Genomic DNA, 22,901 nt, shown 5'->3' with positions numbered 1-22,901 from the left:
GCTGCCTCGCCTCTCCTTGACCAGGCTGACAGCCAAGGGCCTGGCACTGTTCTACAGCTGATTCTCAAACGGGCAGGCGGACACAGGGCCTCATGTAGTGGGACCCAATGGCTACTAGTTCATGTAGTAATGAGGGTGAAAATCCAGGCAGTGTCAGAGAACCTTGTACCTCTGCTAACTGAACTGCCAATAGTTTTTCCAGCCACCAGGGTGTTAAAGATGCTAGAGAAATGCAGATAATAACCTGAACAAGAAACTTGACACACAAAACCAAACCAAAAAATGTGTATTTCCAAATACCAGATGGTAATGGATTTTATCTCTCTGTTAACACTAACATTTGGGACAGTGGAGAAAACTATAAACTACGGTTTGGATGGAGCTTTCACTCCTGTCCATGAAAGGCTGCAGAGCCGAGCACAGCATTTCCTGATATCTGAGTCTCATCTCTTTGTTGGTAAAATGGAGTTCAAGTGTCTGCTCCCCCTTAGTGCAACAGAGCTGCCGAACAGGCCAGATGAGCCAGTTCAGGGATCCAGATGAGACAGGAAGTGCCCACCCCTCCATCCTGCAGTGTCCACCCCCTCCATCCTGCAGTGCCTACCCCCTCATCCTGCAGTGCCCACCCCCTCATCCTGCAGTGCCCACCCCCTCCATCCTGCAGTGCCCACCCCCTCATCCTGCAGTGCCCACCCCCTCATCCTGCAGTGCCCACCCCCTCATCCTGCAGGGCCCACCCCCTCATCCTGCAGGGCCCACCCCTCATCCTGCAGGGCCTACCCCCTCATCCTGCAGGGCCCACCCCCTCATCCTGCAGTGCCCACCCCCTCCATCCTGCACTGTCCACCCCCTCCATCCTGCAGTGTCCACCCCCTCCATCCTGCAGTGTCCACCCCCTCCATCCTGCAGTGCCCACCCCCTCATCCTGCAGTGCCCACCCCCTCCATCCTACAGTGTCCACCCCCTCCATCCTGCAGTGTCCATCCCCTCCATCCTGCAGTGCCCACCCCCTCCATCCTGCAGTGCCCACCCCCTCATCCTGCAGGGCCCACCCCCTCCATCCTGCAGTGCCCACCCCCTCATCCTGCAGGGCCCACCCCCTCATCCTGCAGGGCCACCCCCTCATCCTGCAGGGCCCACCCCCTCATCCTGCAGGGCCCACCCCCTCATCCTGCAGTGCCCACCCCCTCCATCCTGCGGGGCCCACCCCCTCCATCCTGCGGGGCCCACCCCCTCCATCCTGCGGGGCCACCCCCTCCATCCTGCGGGGCCACCCCCTCATCCTGCGGGGCCCACCCCCTCCATCCTGCGGGGCCCACCCCCTCCATCCTGCGGGGCCACCCCCTCCATCCTGCAGGGCCCACCCCCTCATCCTGCAGGGCCCACCCCCTCATCCTGCAGGGCCACCCCCTCATCCTGCAGGGCCCACCCCCTCATCCTGCAGGGCCCACCCCCTCATCCTGCAGTGCCCACCCCCTCCATCCTGCAGGGCCCACCCCCTCCATCCTGCGGGGCCCACCTCCTCATCCTGCGGGGCCCACCCCCTCCTGCTGTCCCCACTTATGTTAGACCAAGCTTGGCAGAAGACAGTGTTGAGTTCAGAAATCAAGAGATGGAGAGATCTGCTGAGGAAAACCAACCTATGCCAAGGGATTAGGGCTGTGAGGTAGATACAGACGAGAGGGAGCAAAAGCAATACCATGAAGCAACCAGACACTGCCTGATCCTTCTCTGTCTCTTGCTAAGGGTCAGAACAAGAAGCAAGACAAGCAGAAATGAAATCTCAAAACACAGGGCCTTAGAGAAGACACTAACAGTAGTGGAGAAGGGTTGGGACGACAGGGGGGGTCCTCTGTGGAAAGGTAAGACCTGGGAGAGAGCTGGGTCTCCTTGGGACACAGATGAAAAGACCCGGGAAAGAGGCAAAGCCTTGTGCTGACAGACCACAGCAAACTGGTCTGTCTACTGCTCTGGCAATATGGTGTGTTTAAGAAAAAATAACACAACTCCCAAACCAGACCAAGACTTTAGCCTCAGAAGCAACTCTAGCTAATTATATGACTTAGATCAATATAATACAGTCTCTGAAGTCCCTGTGTGCTGGACTAGGTCTAAAGTGTTCTTAAACCTGAAAGTTAAAAATCACATCACACATGGTAGACCAACCCACAATCAACACCTACACATTACCAGGTTAATGGCTGAATGCTTGGCACTGTTCTGTGAACACCGGCAGGCTGATCTTTAGAAGAGATATTAAAGTGCACTTGAAGGGCGGAGTCAAGAAGGATGAGAAAGTCTTAGGAGATCTTGTGGGACCAGAGTACTGAGCAGCTACTGTTAGTGCATCCTGACTCTAGCAGGAGGAAGGATGCATCCAGGAGCCATACAGCAATACTGTCTACACACAGTGCATGGGATGCTTTAACTCTGCAATACCTAGGGCTGCCCTGAGGAATTCTACTGTGCAGTGCAGAAGAGTAGTGGTGTATAATCAGTAGTACTTTGGGTCATACACTTTGACGTCCACTCAACCTATTTATTTGCTAAGAGCCTATTACATCCTAGATACTACTGTGCCCACTTATGATGCACAAGAGACAAAGACATCCACCCTCATGCTGATTATAGCCTAGCAGAGGAAACAGGTACTAACAAAAAAGATAGTACGTTCAGATTAGTTAGAGACAGAAGAGCCAGACCAGAGAGCATGCTGGGGCACAGGCACCATCCTAAGAAAGATAGTGCACGTCTCACTGGGAAGGTGGCATGTAATATCAAGTGAAGGGGTAAGGAATTTCCCTGTCACTTAAGTATCAGGGAAAACTCCCAAGTGCGACATGGACTAGATGTTCAGAGTCTGTTGGTTCAATGAATAGCAAATAGCTTGTGGGATCCCTTCCACCCCTACTCAGTCCTGCAATACAGGTCACACACTTCATCTGAGAAACAGAACTGACCTCATAAGACAGACAGCATTTACAGCAGGGTCAGCTTTATTATTTAGGAGAGCTAGACACTTTGTCAGCAGTGACAGCAGTTACTTTCATGTTTGATTTTCATCACAGTCCTGTGGGTTTTCCTCATCTCTCCCCTTTCCAAAGCATACCATTTGGGAAGAAGTTGAAAATGCAAAATTCCAAAATTGCTCTATTTATGAATCACTCTTAACCTGATCATAGGTGGGACACCACAGTCAGGGTCAGAAGGTAGCTGATATGGCTCAAATTACTTTTGTCTGTAGACTGTGGAAAACATTTGTCTTACTATTTATTAACATGAATTTACATGCTGTTTGTTATATTCATGAGTGTGATTATATAATGTATGAATAAATAAACTAGCTCTTTTAAGCAGCTGTGCTTAATGGATTCCACAAAGCATTGCTTTGCTGTAGAACACTGACGGGCTCCTCAATGAGGCAGCTCTGTAAATACCAATGGTTCAGAAGCACTGGAGTGCGCTCATCAATCAGCTGTTTGTGCTTTATAACTGTCCTAATACGTGTGATTATGTACACTTTATTCTGGGACTGTCTAAGCACGCTGGTCATTAAAACAACTTGAGAATCTGAGTACTGACTTCTGGGCGCTGTTCCAGAGCTCCTGAAACGTGTATCTATACATCCATAAGCTCTGAAGATTGACTGAACTTCAAGAGGGTGTCAGGAAGCTCCAGGCTCATCTCTGATGCTGATCCCAAGCAGTGTCATACACTTACCATCGATGGCTTTAAATGTAGCAAGTCTAAAATCAACACCCTCTCCTCTGCCTGCACCCATCAAGATAAACTGTAGTGAGATCTATGGCGGGTACTGTACTGTGTAGCACATTAAAAGAAGGGCATGTCTCACTGGGCTTTTGTTATGCTGTTCTTGGCCATAAGCTGGTTGAAATAAAATTCTCTTTGAGTTGAGAAGAGAATCAGAAAGGCTTTTCTTAGTGCCCTTGTTCAAGTTTCTGCCCAGTGAAAAATCTCCTCTACTAAGAGTCCTGGGGCAAAATGGCCAACACTTGGTGCCTCCATCACAGTGGGGCCAACCTCACCAGATGTCTCTGCAGTGTGTCAGAACACCTTCAGCGACACAGAACTCACACTAGGAAAGCTTGCTTTGCCCTTCTGTCAGGTCGGTACATATTAGTGATAAGAACTCGGAGTTTAAACGTTTGCTGTGTTCAGAGCTGTGATGTCTGACTTGGTCCCTTCCCAGTCTAACCTGTGCCCGCAGGGGAGGAATCTTTCTTTTTACAAAACGGAAACAGGTTTTCTTCCTTAGGCTTCTTTGCTCAAACCCAATAATGTCTCAAATATTAAACAAACAAAAAAAGCAAAGTCCCAGCAATACTTAAATGTGTGTGGGGGTATTCTTAATCTCACCTGTGAGAATGAGCACTTTAACTATTGTGGTGTATAAACTTCCAGACTTTCCTCTTCATATATATTAACATAAGCATACATTTTTCATACAAAGAGATCATATCACTTAGTAGTCTCAATTTTGCTAAGTATTATGGAGTTATGTATTTCAATAAATGGTATATTTTCATAATGGCCAAGCAGTATTCCATTTTATAGAATCATGCATATATATATATATGATATATGTATCTCCTAAAACTACCATAATTTACTCTTACCCCATTAGTGCCATTTTTTTTTTTTTTTGGCAAACATAACCAGCAATCTAATGGATGTACCAAGAAGTGTGATTTCTGTACCAAAAGATATATAAAATGTGTATTAAAAAAAACTTGTATGTCGGTTTTTTTTAGGCCTTTGAACTAGAAAAGTCTCGTTTCTAGACAGTTCATCAAGCTGCTGTGGCTGCAAACGTAGCTTCACTGGACGGCTGGAGATCTGCTCTAGAGTGTTGAGGACACCTCCCACCTCAGGACTGACTCTCTGCATCCGGCACAGTGGTCTGGGGCTGCTCTCAGGTAGGTCAGTAGCTGGTGTGAGGGGCATGGAATAAGTAAGGCTGCCCGCTTCCTCTAAACTGATCTGTACTCAGCTGACTAAATATCTCATTTTGTTCATTTCAACAGGGCTTCCTTTGCTTTGACTTTCTCTTGGTGTTTTAAAAACACTAAACTTAAACAGTGAGAAACTTTTGTCAGGGACTCCATGTCCCTAAGTAAAAGTCAACTTCGTTCACAGAAACTATAAGAGTCGACATGGTACCCTACAGTTTAGTTAGGATGGCCCAAGTGATGATTGGATGGAACTCAGGCATTTTAAACACATTCAAAAACCACACCGGGACTACATACAAGGCCAAGGTAACAAAAGCCCACAAACACTGCAACAAGATACAGTAAGCAAACACTCAGCTCTGTTCTTCTAACTAAAGAACCAGGAAGGAGGCCAAAGAGAAGTTCCCAATTCCTCTCCTCTCATCTACTCACTATGCTTGGAAGAAGAACCCAGTTGTGAGAACTCTATGGAGGGCAAAGAACTAAAACTGTGAGAGAAACGACCTACTCTGGCCGGGAGAGAGGGTTCTGTGGTCTGCAGGGTGTGGTAGGAAGCTCTGTGTCACCCAGGCTAAGTTAACAGGAGCCCCAGGATGATCATAACAGGACCACAGACTAGGACCAGGCAGCAGAAAGCAGGGAGCTCGGCAGGCATAGGGGAGGGGCCTGCAGTGCCGCAGGGCTGCATGGTGGGATTCCTTCAGCATATGCATCCAGCCATGCATCTTAAGGTATGCGGACTCTACTGTATGCAAGTTGTACCTCAATTAAAAAAATGAACTGAAACAAGAAAACAGGCAAGAAAACAAAACAAAATCTTCATCTGACCAGGACAGCAGGATGACCTCAAGACATACTGAGGATATATGCATGTGAGAATGGTGCTTCAACACAGAATGCAGTTAGGGTGGCTAGTGCGTTTATTACTTGGCTGAATCCTGCCAATCAATTTTAAATTCAGCTTTTATGCTGCTGAATTTCTATCCTTAAGCTGGCTAAAGATTGAAAGAAGGCCAGGGTGTTCGGCCAGCCAACCACCAGAGCAGGTCAGCTCAGGCACTCTTTCGATCATTGCCAGTAGTCTACAGTGGAGGTGTCTTTGTGGATTTCTGGGGACCTCTCTAGCACTCTGCTTCTTCCTATTCCCCTGGGATCTATTCATCATGGTATCTCCCTCTCTGTTCTCCCACTCTGCTCCTGATCCAGCTGGGACCTCCCACTCCCCTAAGCTCTCTTTCTCCCCGACCCTTGCCCTCCATTACCCACCCCCCACCCCCAGTTTGCTTATGTAGATCTCATCCATTTCTCTGTCATTGGGTGATCCCTGTATTTTTCTTAGGGTCCTCTTTACTAGGCAGCCTCCCTGGAATTGTGAGAACACCCTGGCTGTCATGATAGAACATGATAGAACATCCAGTGTCTGATGGGAGCAGATGCAGAGATCCATAGCCGAGCGGAGCTCCGGGAGTCCAACAGGCAAGAGAGAGGAGGGGTTGTATGAGTGAGAGATATCGAGACCATGATTGGAAAAGGCACAGGGACAAATGGCCAAACTAGTGGAAATGCATGAACTGTGAACCAATGGCTGAGGAGCCCTTATGGAACTGGGCCAGGCCCTCTGGATAAATGGAACAGTTGATTAGCTTGAACTGTTTGGGAGGCCCCCAAGGCAGTGGAGCTGGGACCTGTCCTTGGTGCATGGGCTGACTTTTTGGAGCCTGGGGCCTATGCTAGGACACTTTGCTCAGCCTTGGTGTAGGGAGGAGGAGACTGGACCTGCCTCGGCTGAATCTACCAGGCTGGGCTCACTCCCCAGGGGAGACCTTGCTTTGGAGGAGGTGGGAATGGGGGATGGATTGGGGGGGGGGAGGCTGGGGGTGGGAGGAGGGAGGATGGGGGAATCCGTGGCTGATATATGAAATTAAGTTAATTATAAAATAAAAATATTAAATTAAAAAAAAGAAAGAAAGAAGGCATTGAGTATGCTAACATAAAGAACAGTGTGTTACTGGAAATAAAACTGACGATAGTTCTGAAGGCCTTCTTCACTATCCGATCTACAAACTACACCCTCAGATCTTTCCAAGAGTGTCAAGATGTTCAAAACCCACGTTAACATGGGAGGAGAGGAGGGAGGGAAAACCGCAAACGGGATGTGAAATAAATGAATACATTTAATTTTTAAAAAAGGGAAATGTAACTATGATTACATTACATTCAGTCTGGCCTTTTGTCATTAGAAATGGAGATTATTCATGCCAGAAACATGTATCTATGAGGAGATGTTTGCAAGTCCAAGCCTGAAGCCTTGTCATTTAGAAACTGAGTGGGAAAACATAATCAAACCAGTTGAAAAAGCACCACATACATGCTCACGATGAGGAGAAGGAGCAGCTGTGGGCAGACTCATGGGCAGCCTCTTTTCACTCTAGTCTGTAGGTGCCTTTGGGCTCCAAACTAAACTGAACCATTGAAAAAGAAGTCAAAAGTCAGACTTCTGAACACACAGCTTTATCAAAAGGGGGAAGGTATTCAAACACAAAACATATATTTCCTCTTTAGTTGAAAATGCTGAAATCTATGGTTAAAAACAGGCTGACTATTGGATTGACAAGATTTGAGTCAACTGCTAGAATGGGAGCTGTGTCTCTGCTATACTGGAGTGCATACCTTGTCAGCAACCCCCAGTTCAGAAGTCCTACTACTCAATTACAACTCATTTTGTTAAAGCTACCCCCGAACAAGGCACACTTAAGGATGCTTGAAAACTGTGAAGAGCTAAGGCTTTCAGAACTGTGGACAGAGGAGTGTTTATCCGGGAGACCACTTATTATCATAAAAAGACTTAAACATAGTTCTTTCTTTCCTCCAAACCACTAAGCAGAAGAGCCCCCAACCCCAAGAAAAATTTAAAGCCAAGAGCCATAGGATGTGGCAGTTCATGCCTATACTCTTCACACTGGAGAGGCCAAGGTAAGAGGCCCTCCATGAGTTCAAGGTCAGGCTGGGCTAGAGTGAGTTCTTGCCTCAAAACAAAACAAAACAAACAACAAATAAGCAAACCCACAAAAACCAAACAAGCAAAAATGCTGAATTTCAACAATTCACATTTCTAGAAAACAAAGGTTATGACATTAATGGAATCAGCACTTATTCTCCCCAGCAAGGAAATTCCCCAGGAAGAAAATCCCTTCCTTTAGGAGGGGAAGAGGGCATCAGTCATATACACCACACTAGGCAAGCTGCGTCCACTGTCAGGAGACTGACTAGTAAGGTCTACAAATACAGATCTTTAGATTTGAAGCAAGAAAGTATCAGGTGATCGATAGGAAAAGAAAAAACAATTAAAGTGAAGGAGAGGGGGTCAATTATTATCGGCAGATTGAGGCTCTTACAGTAGCAAACAGAATGACAGATACATGACAGAGTTTTAAGTCAACACTCATGTAAAAATCACATGCAGACAAACTACTTGGGATGTGGAAGAGTGGGAGGTAAGGTGAGGAGTTCTCTAACCATCATCAGGTCCGGGACACGAAGGTCTGTAACAACAGGCCCAGGGCAGCAGTGATTACAGGGGACAGGCACAGCAGGAATCACTGGATGTGAGAAAGTCCATCCCGTCATTTCATAGGCAGAAAACCCTTCATTTCCAAAATAACTCACACCTGAGCTCCAGTCTCTAACAGCTCTAATATATTTCTCATCCCTCTACCCCAACTCCATGGTAATTAACTTAAAACATTGCTTTTACAGGCCACAGCCCATACCAACTATCCTGTAACAATGTGTGGTGGCTCCGTGGTACCTGGAGAAAGGCTTCCTCCTAGGCTAATAGTCAAGGTTGATCAGTTTGGTCACAGGCTAAAGTCAAGACACAGGGCACAAAGCAGCGACTGGGTTTGGGTTTAGGTTTGGATTTAGAGAACCACGAAGATGTTTGTTTTCTTGGATATGTTGCCTGCTTTTCCCGGCCCTGGCTCTTTCCTTGTGAAACAGAAATATTAATGTACGCCGGGCAGTGGTGGCGCACACCTTTAACCCCAGCACTCGGGAGGCAGAGCCAGGCGGATCTCTGTGAGTTCGAGGCCAGCCTGGACTACCAAGTGAGTCCCAGGAAAGGCGCAAAGCTACACAGAGAAACCCTGTCTCGAAAAACAAATATATATATATAAATGTATAATGTTAATGCCAATGACAGCAAGAGCATTACTAACAACTAGCATCTACAGAGGGCTTGGTATATGCCAGACTCTGCACTCAGCAATTCACATGATTATCCACTATAGTACTACGGATACTGCAAAAATACTACAGGGATGCTAACTATTCATCTTTAAGTTCCCTCAAACTATCTGTTAGCAAGTCAGTTCTAGGATCTTAATTGCAGTGATACAGCTATTAAAAAAAAAGAAGCAGCAAACTGGTGTTAAGTATTCTTCCCTCTTGTTTCTGACTTACAATCTCCGGCCCAAGTGTGACCAAATCTAACTATTTTGACTAAAAATCATTAATTGCCATGAAAAGAGAAAAATAAGAGACATTATCCCCTCTAATATGCGTAAGCTGACCATCTAGCATCTTCTACAAACTAGCATCTTCTTTCTCATCACATACTGCTGTCACTCGATGTGAACCATGGCTCTGATGTCATGGTAAGACAACGTGGGGCATAAAAGAAGAGAAGCAACTCTCTCAGGCCTGCACAGTATTAAGGTATTAATGCTGTGTTAATACATATCAAGTCTTAACCTGCCATAAACCGGCACTGTTGCCTCTGGAGTTACAGTCGGACCCAGCAAAGCCATGGCCAGCAGCAATGTCTGATACACAGCTGTGTCCCACTGCTGGAACGCTTCTTGATGTTTACAGGTACACGGAGCAGGACGATAAAGTGATGGATTTCAAATCACAAGTTTCCTCATGACGTTCATGATGCTTCAAGTGACAGACATGTCCCTGAGACAACGCAAACACAGCCTTTCTGGACATGCACTCCCTACAATGCCGTATTGCTTTATTATGCCTTCCCGTGATTGCTTAAATTGATTTATTAAGGGTCCCTGAAGATTTGGGGGAGAGGGGGATGGCCAAAACACAGCATGCAATGAACCAGAGGGACCTTTATTCATAAATTCAACCAACATTTGCTGAGATTTTTTTTTCTATATCCCAAAGTACTGGATGTCAAATGTCTAAATTCCAATGTACTGGTGCGGCAAACACCAAATACATGGAAGAAGCTTTTTTATTGACATGAATTAGATGGAGATGAAACTTAAAAATCAAGTTGTTTTAAAGACTGTACTTCTGTATAAGTTAGAACTGTCAAATATATATTCACTGACAGTACATTTTGGCACATCAGCTAAAAATAGTATCCTGCATTTATTCTGCATAATGCCCAGGGCAATGCTATGCAAATGAGGTGGCTTAAGCCATATTATTTGATGTTGACAGTTATGATTTTTATACAAAGTCAGATAAAACTTTTTCAGGAATTGGTTTATTAAGAAAAATCTGTCAACACTTTACTATATATAACCAGCCACAGAGTGTTAGCATTATCTTTATCCACCCAGAGCTTCTGGCATTCACGAAAAGGTCTACTGTCATCTCCAACTTCTCAAGATAAACAATGTCATTTAAAAATACTAATACTCAGCCAGGCGGCGGTGGTGGCGCACGCCTTTAATCCCAGCACTCGGGAGGCAGAGCCAGGTGAATCTCTGTGAGTTCAAGGCCAGCCTGGACTACCAAGTGAGTTCCAGGAAAGGAGCAAAACTACACAGAGAAACCCTGTCTCGAAAAACCAAAAAAAAAAAAAAAAAAAACTAATACTCCATGCTGATTATATTTTGTATATCATTTTTGTAATTAAAACACATATACTCAAAACCACTACAATTTCCTCTCAGCAAAGAAGTCCCTGTCACCAGAGTTAAGTTCGCCAGGGGCAGGCAAAGACTCAGAACTCAAAGCAGCAAAGGTCTATGGTATAAGTCTCATTACACGCCCTGTGAGGCTGAGCAGAGGAGCAGGCAATGGAACTGTGGCTCGGATTAGCTCCAGGATACACCTAGTCAGTTCCCAAGAAACCACACAGTCTCACAAAGGTCTGGGTTTAATCCTCCTGTGATTTTTCTTGAACTGTTTTTATTGGTAATTTGGGGTTGTTGTGTAAAGGAACACTGTATGTTCACTATTTCAGTTATGAATCATACTCATGTTGTAGATGAGGAAATTAAGCTGTGGAGAAGGCTGACTGTATAACCCATGAGGGCCGGAGTTCAGCTTCAGCCACAGCAGCACTCATTGTCTCCAAGATGAAAAGGCAACGTCACTATGCACAAGAAAATTTCATATTTGAGAAGTATAAAGAATATTTCAAGCATTCAGTGAAAACTGGATGAGCATGTTTAGAATCTGTAATAAAATAATATAACAAATTACAGAAGAAAATACTAATATTTCATTTTGAGATCCATAAGGACATCTGGTAAAGTAGAAAATATTAGTATGTATTGAATAATTAATATGATACAGGATCTCCACTCTGAATTATTAACTTTTGAGGTGACAAAGTATGAGAAGCAACTCCCTTAAATGAAATGTGTTAAGCAAAGGTTTAAATGTGCCTCCTGGGTAGTTTTACCAAGTGATCTGAAGTCATCCACACTCATGGTCTTCTTCACCTAACTCAGTCTTCACCTATTTTACTGAATCCACACTATCCTGAACTAATGCAGCCCACCCTCCCAATTGTCTCAGCAACTAGATGGAGTGCCAACTACAGACTGGCTAACCCCATCTGAAACATGGGGGACCAGAAGCACTTCAAATTGTAGATTTCTGGAAGGTTTGCAGTATCTTGTGAATAGAACTCATGTCTAAACATGAAATTCATTAAGTTTAATGTACGCCTTAGACACACGGCTTGCAATATTCACACAATATTTGTAGCACACCTATGATTTGAGTGCAAGTGGTCACATGACGTCAGGTGTGAGGTTCCTCCACTGAAGCATCGGGCTGCTAAGTTTTAGGGTTAGGAGCACTTTTGGTTTCAGGTGAGATTGTCGAGTACAGATGCTCATCCCGTACAGCATCCCTTGCTCTACCTTAGGTCGAGACAGGCCATCTCCCCTTCCTGGATGAACAAGGTTACATAACTAAACACTACCTTTGCTTGTGACTGTGATGCCAACTCACACTGGGAAGTGTTTTGTCTTCACACTCTTAAATAACATATCATGGTAGAAAGCCAGGAAAACCAGGAGAGAAGAATCGTTTCAAAGCATTAGATAGTTCCATTTAGTGTTCCTGGAGTAAAATTATCTAAGACAGCAGTCTCCAAAGTGTGTGAGATGAGAGCACTTTGGTAGGTCATGGGGAACACTTAGTGAACAGAACAGAAAAGAGCAAACAGAAATGGGGCACATACAACATGGCAGGTTTCACGACATCTGTGTACTGATCAGCGTGGAAGTGGACGTGGACCCTGTCTGTGTAAGGAAACATGACTGGTGAATGACTAAGAAAAGGAAGCATACGGTGTATTCATTACTACAAGAGTTTTAAACGCATAAAAGTTATAAGTCATTGTATTTCTCATCAAAATATCATTTTGGGCATGCCTTTAAATCTTAAATATACCATAAAGGAAAAAAATAAACAAACAAAACAACCCCCCTAAACACAAACGAAAAATAAAACCAAACCCCTCAAACCACAACCTACCTATCCTATTCAGTGACTATATTTCAACATCATGAACAGGCATGTCTAAGTATGTTTATTGAACCAGCTGCAATCTGTCTTAAATAGCATATTCAGAAACACTCTTCAGCAACATGTGACTAAAAGTACAGTTCCAACATTCAGTATCTAGCTGCAGCAAATTTTCAATGCTGACATGTGACAGGGCCTCCCAATCATGACCTTAATAAAACATGCTAATAATTGACTCCAATATCCATAACCTCACTTTAATTCACATGCTTCAAAACATCAACATCTAATGTCACTAATAACCTTCAATTTATAACCGTAATTTATTAAAAACTAGACTCTTTTATGGGGCAATGATGCCCACTAGACACTAAGGCTAAATAACTAAAAGCCCAGGGCCAGGAATGAGCTACTTCTTTTAGTTGTTGGCTAGTAAGGTCTCTCTTATAGACCCTGAAACATTACAAGATATTGCCACTGCTCTTGATTACCCTCTAGAACTGGACTGTAAGGCCCTAATGCTGAAGATACCACATACTTGAGTTACAGAATGTGGTAAAATCAAGATGGTATGGACCTTGAAGCTTCATTCCCATTGGCTAGCTTTCCTAATACTATGCACGCTACCAGAGGAGAAAAGAGATCACCAAGCATAGCCAGCTATGAACCCTGTGAACCACAATGACTGGCCTGACAAGCCATAGCCACTGATGCAATAACAGCACACACATTGGCAGAAGTTTCTGACTGCATTTAAGTCCCACTTCACGGGCCAAGACCCCTTCCTAGCACTGTTATTGGCCCAAGAATCTAGAGACAGGTCATAGACCCTACAGGAGAACCTACTATTATGCTGCTAAATGGACATGGGGATTAAACCTACTCCTAATGATTTAGTGTTAGACCCACAGGCCATGCACCTCTCAACTCTCATCTGAGAAGCTTCTATTTGCAGTAGATGGTGTGCAGTGACCTGTAACTGGCTGAGGTGTGGAAAATAAGACACTACAGAATCCTCAACCCAAAGGGAACAAATATCCCATCCCACTGCCAGCAGCATCGACCGCAAGCCTCAGGAATCACTGCAGAAAGAGGAGGCAGAAGGTGTAAGGGCCAGAGGTGGTCGGTGACTCTACAGAAACAGTGTCTTCTGGACAGACTGAAGCAGCTGCACCTTGAACTCACAGAAGTGGAGACAGAAAACACAAACCTGTGCAAGCCCAAGCCAGACCAAATCCCAAACAAGACAAGCGAGCTGGGCACCAAGTCCCATGCCTGGCCATTGAACAGTTGGAAACTGTTAGCTGCTGTTCGAGGGAGAGACAGTTCGCTTTAAGTCAGTGGCTCCCAACCTGTGGGTCACAACACTTTGGGGGTTGGATGACCCTTTCACAGGGGTCACATATCAGATATTTTCATGACGATTCAAAACAGTAGCAAAATTACAGTTATGAAGTAGCAACAAAAATAATTTTATAGTTGGGGATCGCCACAACATGAGGAAGTGTACTAGAGGGTCGCAGCGTTGGGAAGGTAAGAACCACTGCTCTAGTCAGCCATGCTCCAGCTGAGGAGGACACATCCAAGAACATCTGGGCAGCATAGCTTAGTTTCAAAAGATTTTCGTTAAAGGACACAAAGTTGGGTGTGTAGAAAAGGAGGTGCATCTGGGGAGGGTGGGTGGAGGAGTGTACACAGGATTAATTAAAATTAATTAAAAAAACTCAAGTTGTTTGGTTTCTACTACAGCTCTCACACAACTAGAATAAAGGTGGTATTGTTGGAATATTAGGCCTATGATTTCCAAAGAGATTTCCATCTTTATACAAAAAGTATAAAGTTAAACCATTTAGTATCCAGTATATACCATTATAAAATCATAGTGATTATTTTCAGATATTTTTTATTTCTTTAAATTTTACAGGCATATTTGTGTTTTATTTACACAATTTTATATTTCTGGATACTATAAATATTCCAGTAAAATATGGGGCATTATGGCACACACCTTTAATCCTATCACTTGGGAGGTAGAGGTAGGTAAATCTCTGTGAGTTCTCCAGAACAGCCTAGTCTATATAGTAAGTTCCAGGACAGCAGGACTACACAGAAAGACCCTGACTTTCACAAAAAACACCAAAAGATCCCTGAGAAATTTTCTACAGAAATACTTCTATTTTGACTCTGGGTACCTGGGTGAGTCAAGAGATTAACCTCAGGCACTGTCATTCTGGACAGCTGAGATAAGGAAGTTAGTGATTCAGACAGGCTGGCTCCTGAGGTAGCCCAGTGTCCACCACACCTGGCTCTTCCAAGGGCGCTGGGAACCAAACATGCTCTTCACGCTTGTACACCAAGCATTGGACTGCACTCCCTCTCCAGCCTTTACTCTCTATAACTACCCTGTCTTTTTTGACTCTTGCATGAAAAGTCTAGTCTACTCATAGTCAAACGCCAATATTTTCCCAAGTAGATTCAAAAGTGTTTATAACTCTTCTTACACCATTATCTGGAGAACACAGCGCACGAGAAAACAGTAGATGAGAACAGAGAACAACAGTCAGAGCGGAAAGTCAAAACCCCGCTGCAACCCCCAGAGTAGATGCTCAGTCTTCCCCAAGGGCTGGAGTCTGAAGATGAAGACGAGAGAAAAGCTGTGCATGACAAAACAAGTCCTCCAAGAATTCTCTTCAATCAAGCACGGTGCACATGGTTTTATGCAACAACCCTTGTTTAGAAATATGCATAAATGTGAACTATACTTCACTTTAATGTGCCATATGTAACCTAGAAGCTTCCACAGCCATTAAACCATCCAAGTGTTATCAGCACTAATAAACATTAGCAAATAAGACTCCAAGGTTGTCATCTCTGGCTGTTGGCTGTGCTATTTTCAGACATTTTTATCAGTTCCTTTAATCTTCCTTAATGTTAATTAAGTTTAAAAATTCCAGTCCTAGAATAGCCAAGAGAAAAGTACTATATAGTAATAATGATATTATGTTAGCATTTTACAATGCAGCAAAAACAAGGAAAAATAAACAAAAGGAAAAACAAACCAACCAAAGTTGGAACACAAAAATCAACTCATTATAAACAAAGGTTTTATTATGCAATGAGTTGAGTCCTACAGACTGATAACTGCATGGGTGTCTCTAGTTAACAAAACTAGCAGACTCTTAAAAATCTGTTAAGGAAATACATCTTAAGCATTCTTGGAGCACACAGAAACAAATGGATCGAGGTAAATGAATGGACATGGCTCAGGGGATGGTTCCACCGATGTGTGCTGAACATCAAATAAAGATGAAGTGTACAATTAGTGCAATAAACTGATCTTTCAAAGAGCAACTGTCTTAGAATTATTTTTAAAGTAAAGTTAGGTTTCTAACTACTTACTTCCTCTAATGAAAGGTAAGGAATTGAACCCTTAAAATTCTTCATTCTGTTCTTAGTAGTTAACATTCTTTCATATTGTTGAAGTTTTTAAAGCTATATTCCATTTTGTAACCACAATTATTACAGTTTTTGTCTCTTAGTTTTGTGTTTAAATGGATCAACGTTTCCTATTAATCTCTTTCTCCATATTTAAATTCTTTGTTCTATGTTTGGCTGTCAGAATTTAGTCATCAACTTTTCATGACACAGTCATTAATTTAAAAAGTGACTCACAATTATTAGGCTCTGTACCTCACAAGCCTAGCTTTGGATTCAGCTGGCTTCTGAAAAGGGCTGAACACCTTGTCCCCAATCTCAGAACCCCTGGTGGTTCAAAGCCTAGCACAATGTACGCAGTCTCCATTGTTTTCCTTGTGACTCTCCAGCTCTGTCCTTAATTACATTCATTTATTCCTAATTACATCTATTCATTTCTGTTGTACATGGTAGGTCTCATCTAACCTCAACCTGAGCCATGCAGATGACGCTGAGTTTCCACATCATGCAGAACCTGACCTTCAAGCCTTTTCTAATATTCTAGTTATTAGACACAGCTCTAAAAGATCATCTAAGCTGAAATGGCTTCCTAGTTATTCCACTCTAGTCACATTTACTCGTGTTCCAATGTGAAGGGCACTTCTGACCTTCCTCTCTCCCACAACTTGATGAATCCACTCCTGACAACCTTACTCGGGCCTTCCTCCAGACACAGTGCTAGTTCTCAATCTTTGTACATCTCACACACACACACACACACCCAAATGATGCTACTTAGAACAGCTCTCCTGTCATGAAACGGAACGTCCATCACGTCCCCAGCACCTCACCTCTAGTACCACTTCTGTAACAGTTCTGACTACTGCTCTTCACTATGGGCTCAAATCCAACGCTTTAGCCTTCTGGCATTGTTTTACAATCTGTTACCTCACCTCCCGCAACACGTCTAGGTACGTTTCTAGTTTAGTCATTATGGTCTCCTTAACACTCAGAAACTACTCTGTCCATCTCCCATGCCACTTCTCCCATCCAGAAGACATCCTCCCTGATTCTTTACAGTTCACCTGACATTTGACCTTTCTCTCGCTGGCCTAACTGGAAGCACTCTTACAGAAAGCTATCTCCTCCATCTGCAAAATCAACTTGAAACACTAAAATGCCCGGGGAAACTGAGTCCAAATGCTTTCCTTTCTGAACATTCCTTTCGTCACATTTTTATTGTTTCCTGTAGGCTGGTTGTTGTGCTAGCCACCTGGGCTTAGAGCTCAGTGAGAATGCTTGCAGTCATCCCAGTGACAAATAATGCTCACGAGTACTACAAACCATGAACAGGATGAAGCGACTGCAGACGGAGCCAGCTGTGAGCGCGGTCTACAGAGAAAACCACCCAGGCGTTCATTCAGTTAGGTAAGAGGAAAGGGCTTCTCTAAGTTAGGGAAAGTCTTTTAAGCAGGGACGAAAGAATGAGTAGAAGTTAATTCTGTAGAAAGACAGACAGGTTCTAAGGCAGAAGAACCCAGAGAGAGAGCTTTCCAAGCAGCTAAAAGGTGAAGATGATGGCAGAGAGGGTGTCTGTACAGCCAAGGTGGGACCAGAACATGCTTGGACTTGAAGGTCATGCTCAAAGTCTGAAGTTGTATCCTAAGATGTGGGAACAGTATGTCCCAAGATACTTCAAGTCAGGACCACAACTAACCCTAGAATGCGTATGAACAGAAAATGATGAAATCAGTTAGAATTCTGGTTTTATTAAAACATATGTGCTTACCACTCTTTTTTTTTTTTTTTGTCTGATCCAAACTTGAAGAAGGGAAAGAAGAAAAAGAAAGCTTATGAATTATACATAAGGCCAATTTTCAGATGTTTCACTTGGCTTTGAAAAGAAGTTGTGTGTGTGTGTGTGTGCGCGTGAGCATGTGTACAATTGAGAGACCATGGGTAGCTGTGGAGACGGTGTTTGCCCTAAGCATTAGGACCTGAGCTCAGAACCTAGAATCAACATAAAGCAGCACACATCTCTAAACCAGGATTTGAGAAGGCAGAAATGGGAAGATCGCTGTGCTGTCCAGTCTGTCCAGCTGAATCATCAAGGCAGGGGGAAGGAAAGGCGGCTTAGAGGTGAAGAGCTCTTGCGGCTCTTGCAGAACTGAGTTTGGTTCCCAGCACCAACATGCAGCTCACAACCATCTGTAACTACAGTTCCCCAGGAGGCCTAATAGCATGCATGTGGTGCACATACGTATTTGTCGGCAAACATTCATACACACAAAAATAAACACGTTTTTTAAAAAAGGCAGATGGCTGTGGTGGTTTGAAGAAGAATGGCCCTGTAGGCTCCTACATCTGAATGCTTAGTTACCAGGGGGTGGCACAATTTGAAAGGATCAGGAGGTGTGGCCTTGCTGGAGGCAGTGTGTCACTGGGCTCTGAGGTTTCAAAAGCCCACGCCAGGTCCAGGCTGCCCCTCTCTGCCTGTGGATGAAAAGGCAGCTCTCAGCTACACCAGTGCCATGTACCCACGAGGAAAATGACGGACTGAGCCTCCGAAACTTTAAGCAAGTTCCCAGTTAAATGCTTTCTTTTCTGAGAGTTGCCTTGGTCATGGCGTCTCTGCACACAGCAACGGAAGTGACTGAGACAGTGACTCCGTGGGTAAAGGTGCCGGCTGCACACGTCTGGCAGCTTGAGTTGGATCCCCTGAATCCACCAACAGGTTGAAGGTCAGTTGTCTTCTGACCTCCACATGTGGATCACAGCACATGGGTCATGGCCTCCACGCATACATGTGTAATAACAAAAGCATTTTTTAAATGAGGTGTAGAGCAAATGAATAAGACCCATGTCAAACTCTGGCCTCTACACGAATGCACACACGAACATGCCTGTATGCACACAGTCATAGCAATGAAAGAAATAAGGGCCAATTTTAATATTTTAAAAAATGAAACAGTCCAGAAAGTATCAATAAAACGAAAAGCTCCATTTCTCTGTTGCCATGCTCCACCTGAAACTCGGGTCAAATGTTCATTCTCCTGTCTTTTTTCCGTAAGGTCTCCCATAAGGGAAAATAGTTTACAAAACAAACAAAATACTTTCCCATGACTAATTTACATTGCTCCTTAGTCTCACTGTCTATTTCAAACTGTGATTATGAACATGAGTTATTTCCTCCCAAACTGCAATTATGTATCAAGGGTAAAGCCAAAGGAAGTCCCAGTGACAAGTTACAAGAAGGACAGGACCTAGAAGCTGGTGCCCAAGCCCGACATAGGCACTTTGATCTCAGTATTCCACTGGCAGAGGCAGGAGAATCTCTGTGACTTCGAGGTCACTGGTCTACATGGTGAATTCTAGGACAGCCAAGTCAACATAGAGAGACCCTATCTCAAAAAAAAAAAAAAAAAAAAAGGCAGTGGGGGCCCAAGGGGTTCTCAGGACACCATTATCTATGTTTCCCAGTGGGAAACGCTGCTCAACTCTAGTTCAGTTCATCAATGGTCTTCTTATATCAGGAGTTGAAACTAGGGAGTCCGGGTGAATAGAATCCTAGTCTATTGTCCTGGGTGGAGGTGCCAACCAAATCAATTGCTGCAATAAACCAATTAATCCATTATCATAACTGAGCTGCACAGAAAACACAACATGACGTAGATCATCCCATCCAGTATTTCAACATGCTCTTGTGTTAGGAGTCATTCCTGCACAGATGTGTTTGAATTGAGGTGTGAAGGCCGGACAGCTGGAGCACTTAGATCATTATTTGTATCTACAAACAACGTCAAGAAAACACATTAGTACACCCACATGTGTGTGCCCACATGCATATACCACGCATGAAAACAAATTTCTAAAAAATAAGACTAGAAAAGTTGAAGCTGTAAGAGTCACCAACTTCGGGAAGAAATCATAAAAATATCCACTGTTCTCTAATTTGGAATTTAACACAAGAATGTAGAAATTTTTAGTATGGTTATTAACATGCATCCTCAAGTAGCTGGGAGGGGCAATGAGGAGGGGGAGCATGTCCTTTGACTTCACATACAGGGTTAAAACCCCTCCACTTGGGATGAGTTTTTTGAGTATTCCTTGAATACAAATAAATTACTCTGGGCTCGGAAATGAGCACACCCTAACTGACTGATAAATGTCATTGTATCTACTTTAACTTTCAATAGTGACTTCAGATTTAGCTACAACTAGAAGAATCCTGAAAGATTATCAGTAGTATTAGTTTATAAGGATCAGAAAAGAAAGTTATTAGTTAAGAGGAACTAGGAAATATTGCCCAAACTCCCCAATAACAAGTTAGATTTGCAATATTTAAGTTAAGGGGGAAATACATGGCATCAACTTAAGAGAAAACATTGAAAGCATTGAGACTACCAGCCACATCCAAAATGCATTCTTTGAGCAGTTTACACCCGGAAAAGCTTGCTTGCATCAACTCCTCCACCCCCCATTAACTTTAAATTAGCTGATACATAAGCTACAGCTTACACTAAATTTCTGTCTGGTTTCCAAGAATAGTCTTCTTCCTTTTTTGAGCGGGAGAGGGTAGATTGTATGAGTGAGTGAGTGAGTGAGTAAGTAGTGGTAGAGGGGAAGGAGGAAGGAGGGAGAGAGACGGGGAGGGGGGCGAAGAGAGGGGGGGAAGCTGCGTTATTTCATTGTAAATGTCACAAGCGTGCTTCTATATGTCAACCCTGATGAATGTTGTGAGATCTTCAAATTATTTGACAATGTTTCTTTAAAGTTTTGCACTAATTCATTTCTGCCAACGTCTTGGCAACATGTAATCTTTTCCGCGATAAGAAAGGCCCTTTTAACTCATATTGACATTGTCACAGAATACATGTGTGCAAGTTTTGGCTGTCAAACCTCATAAGGGTGGATTTGGGCGCGCGCTCACTCTGCACAGGCGCGCCTACACTTAGCTTCCCTTTTCCTAGCGCCCACCTACTCATCCCTTCTCTCCTTGCAAGTTTGAAACTTTGTTTTCTCCGGGGTACAGAACAAGCGCTACCAATGTCCTAGAGACAAAGCGGCTGAGCTGGGGTTTAACGGGATGCCCAATTTTAGTTGTGAAACAAAGCCCGCAAATCTGAGCCCCAGGAGGAGGTGGTGCATCCCGGGCGGGCCGGGGCCGGGGATCGCCGCGGCCGCCGAGCCCCCGCGTGCCCCGATCTGCTCACCGCTTCACGCGGATGATCTGGTCCCGCATGGGCTTGATGTCCTGGAAGCTCTGCTGGTTGACCAGGCTGTAGACCAGGATGAAGCCCTGGCCGTTCTTGATGTACAGGTCCCGCATGGAGGCGAACTGCTCGGTGCCCGCCGTGTCCAGGATCTCCAGCACCGACGGCGACGAGTCCACCTCGATCTCCTTGCGGTAGAAGTCCTCGATGGTGGGGTCGTATTTCTCGATGAAGGTGCCGGTCACGAACTGCACGGTCAGGGCGGATTTGCCTACCCCGCCCGAGCCCAGCACCACCACTTTGTACTCGCGCATCGTCCCTGCGCGGCCGCCGCCGCCGCCGCCGCCCGCGACATAGACCTGCGCCCGCGCGCCGCGCCCCGACCCCGCGGCCCCGCCGCCCTCGCGGACACGCCGGCTCACGGCCGCGCCAGCGCCCTGGGTTGCCGGCGGCGGGGCGGCAGCCGAGCGAGCCGCGCACGGCCCTGGGAGCGCGGCCAAGCCGGGCGGCGACACAGCCCCGAGGGCGCCGGCAGCGACGGAGCGCGAGCCCGAGCCGGAGCCGCCCGAGCCGCGGGCCCGCAGTGCCGCCCGCCCCGCCCCGCCCCTCGCGCCTCCACGCCCAGCTCCCGCCGCCGCCGCCGCCGCCGCCGCCGCTTCCCCGGCGCTGGAGCGCGCGCCCGAGCCCGAGCCGCAGAGCTGCCGGGGGCGGGGCCAGCCGGGCGGGGCGGGCTTAGATGAATCCCCGCCCCTCCCGCCGTCGCCTAGCGACCGGCCGCGCGCTGCCGCGAGGTCCCGCGCGGCGCCACCGCCTGCGCCGCGCCGAAATAAGCAGGTTCCGCAGACGCCTGGCAACACCCAGCCCCACAGGCCTGCGCGCTGCGCCTGCGCGCTCTTTTCCCCCCGCCCCCTAGGCGGGCGACGACGTCAGACTCCCACGCTCGGGCTTTGCCGGCGAGGTGAAGGTGGAGGGGCCGTGGGGACAGCAAGGCGTGTTCACGGTGTTTGGGGACCACACGGCCGGCCAGCATTAGGAGGGCTCGGTTTTCTCTTGTGAAGCGGGACGGCGCTAGCCCGGGGGGCGACGACAGCCTCGCGGCCGCTGCCTAAACTTAACACGAGCCGACTCGGGCGAGTCGGCGGCGCCCAGGCCACACGCAAACCCGGTCTGCGCCCGATGACGTCGCCAGGCCCCACCCACCACCCTCCAGTCCCGCCCTCCTCCGTGATTGACATAAGCCGAGCCCCTCCCACACCTTGGACAGGCAGCCGCGGGCGCCTGGAAAACCTGGAGCGCGGATGCGCCCGTCACGGTCAGGAGACCTCAGCAACACCTCAGCAACAGCCTGAGGGACGGTCTCCGCGGAAGCTTGGATTCACTGCAGCCAATCAGGTCACGTTCCTGGACGCTAGCCTGCCACTCTTGACCAATAGAAAGGCGTCTCATCTTGTGAACCAATCGGGATAAAACCCAGTCCTGGACGGAGCCAACGCCCCTCCCGGAGCATGGCGGGCCTGGGCGTGTGCGCCTGCGCGCGCCCTAGGAACCAATCGTAGACCAGTAGGCTTGG

General features: G+C 45.9%; 1 protein-coding gene across 2 annotated transcripts in view; it reads right to left on the bottom strand.

Annotated features, from left to right (window-relative positions):
* Rap2a (RAP2A, member of RAS oncogene family) overlaps nt 1–21,870 on the bottom strand; it is a 28,438-nt gene extending 6,568 nt beyond the window's left edge. For both annotated transcript variants that reach the window (XR_013042615.1, XM_006978760.4), the window contains exon 1: nt 21,332–21,870. Coding sequence is in view for 1 of the 2 variants with exons in the window: in XM_006978760.4 (XP_006978822.3) it covers nt 21,332–21,645 (314 nt within the window). In the remaining variant the exon portion in view is untranslated. The remainder of the gene's footprint in view (nt 1–21,331) is intronic.
* Between the last annotated feature and the right edge of the window lie 1,031 nt (nt 21,871–22,901).

The sequence above is a fragment of the Peromyscus maniculatus genome, chromosome 9 (assembly GCF_049852395.1).
Source record: "Peromyscus maniculatus bairdii isolate BWxNUB_F1_BW_parent chromosome 9, HU_Pman_BW_mat_3.1, whole genome shotgun sequence".
Lineage (NCBI taxonomy): Eukaryota > Metazoa > Chordata > Mammalia > Rodentia > Cricetidae > Peromyscus > Peromyscus maniculatus.
Note: the sequence above shows the minus strand (reverse complement) of the source record. Positions and strands in the feature narration are given on the sequence as shown.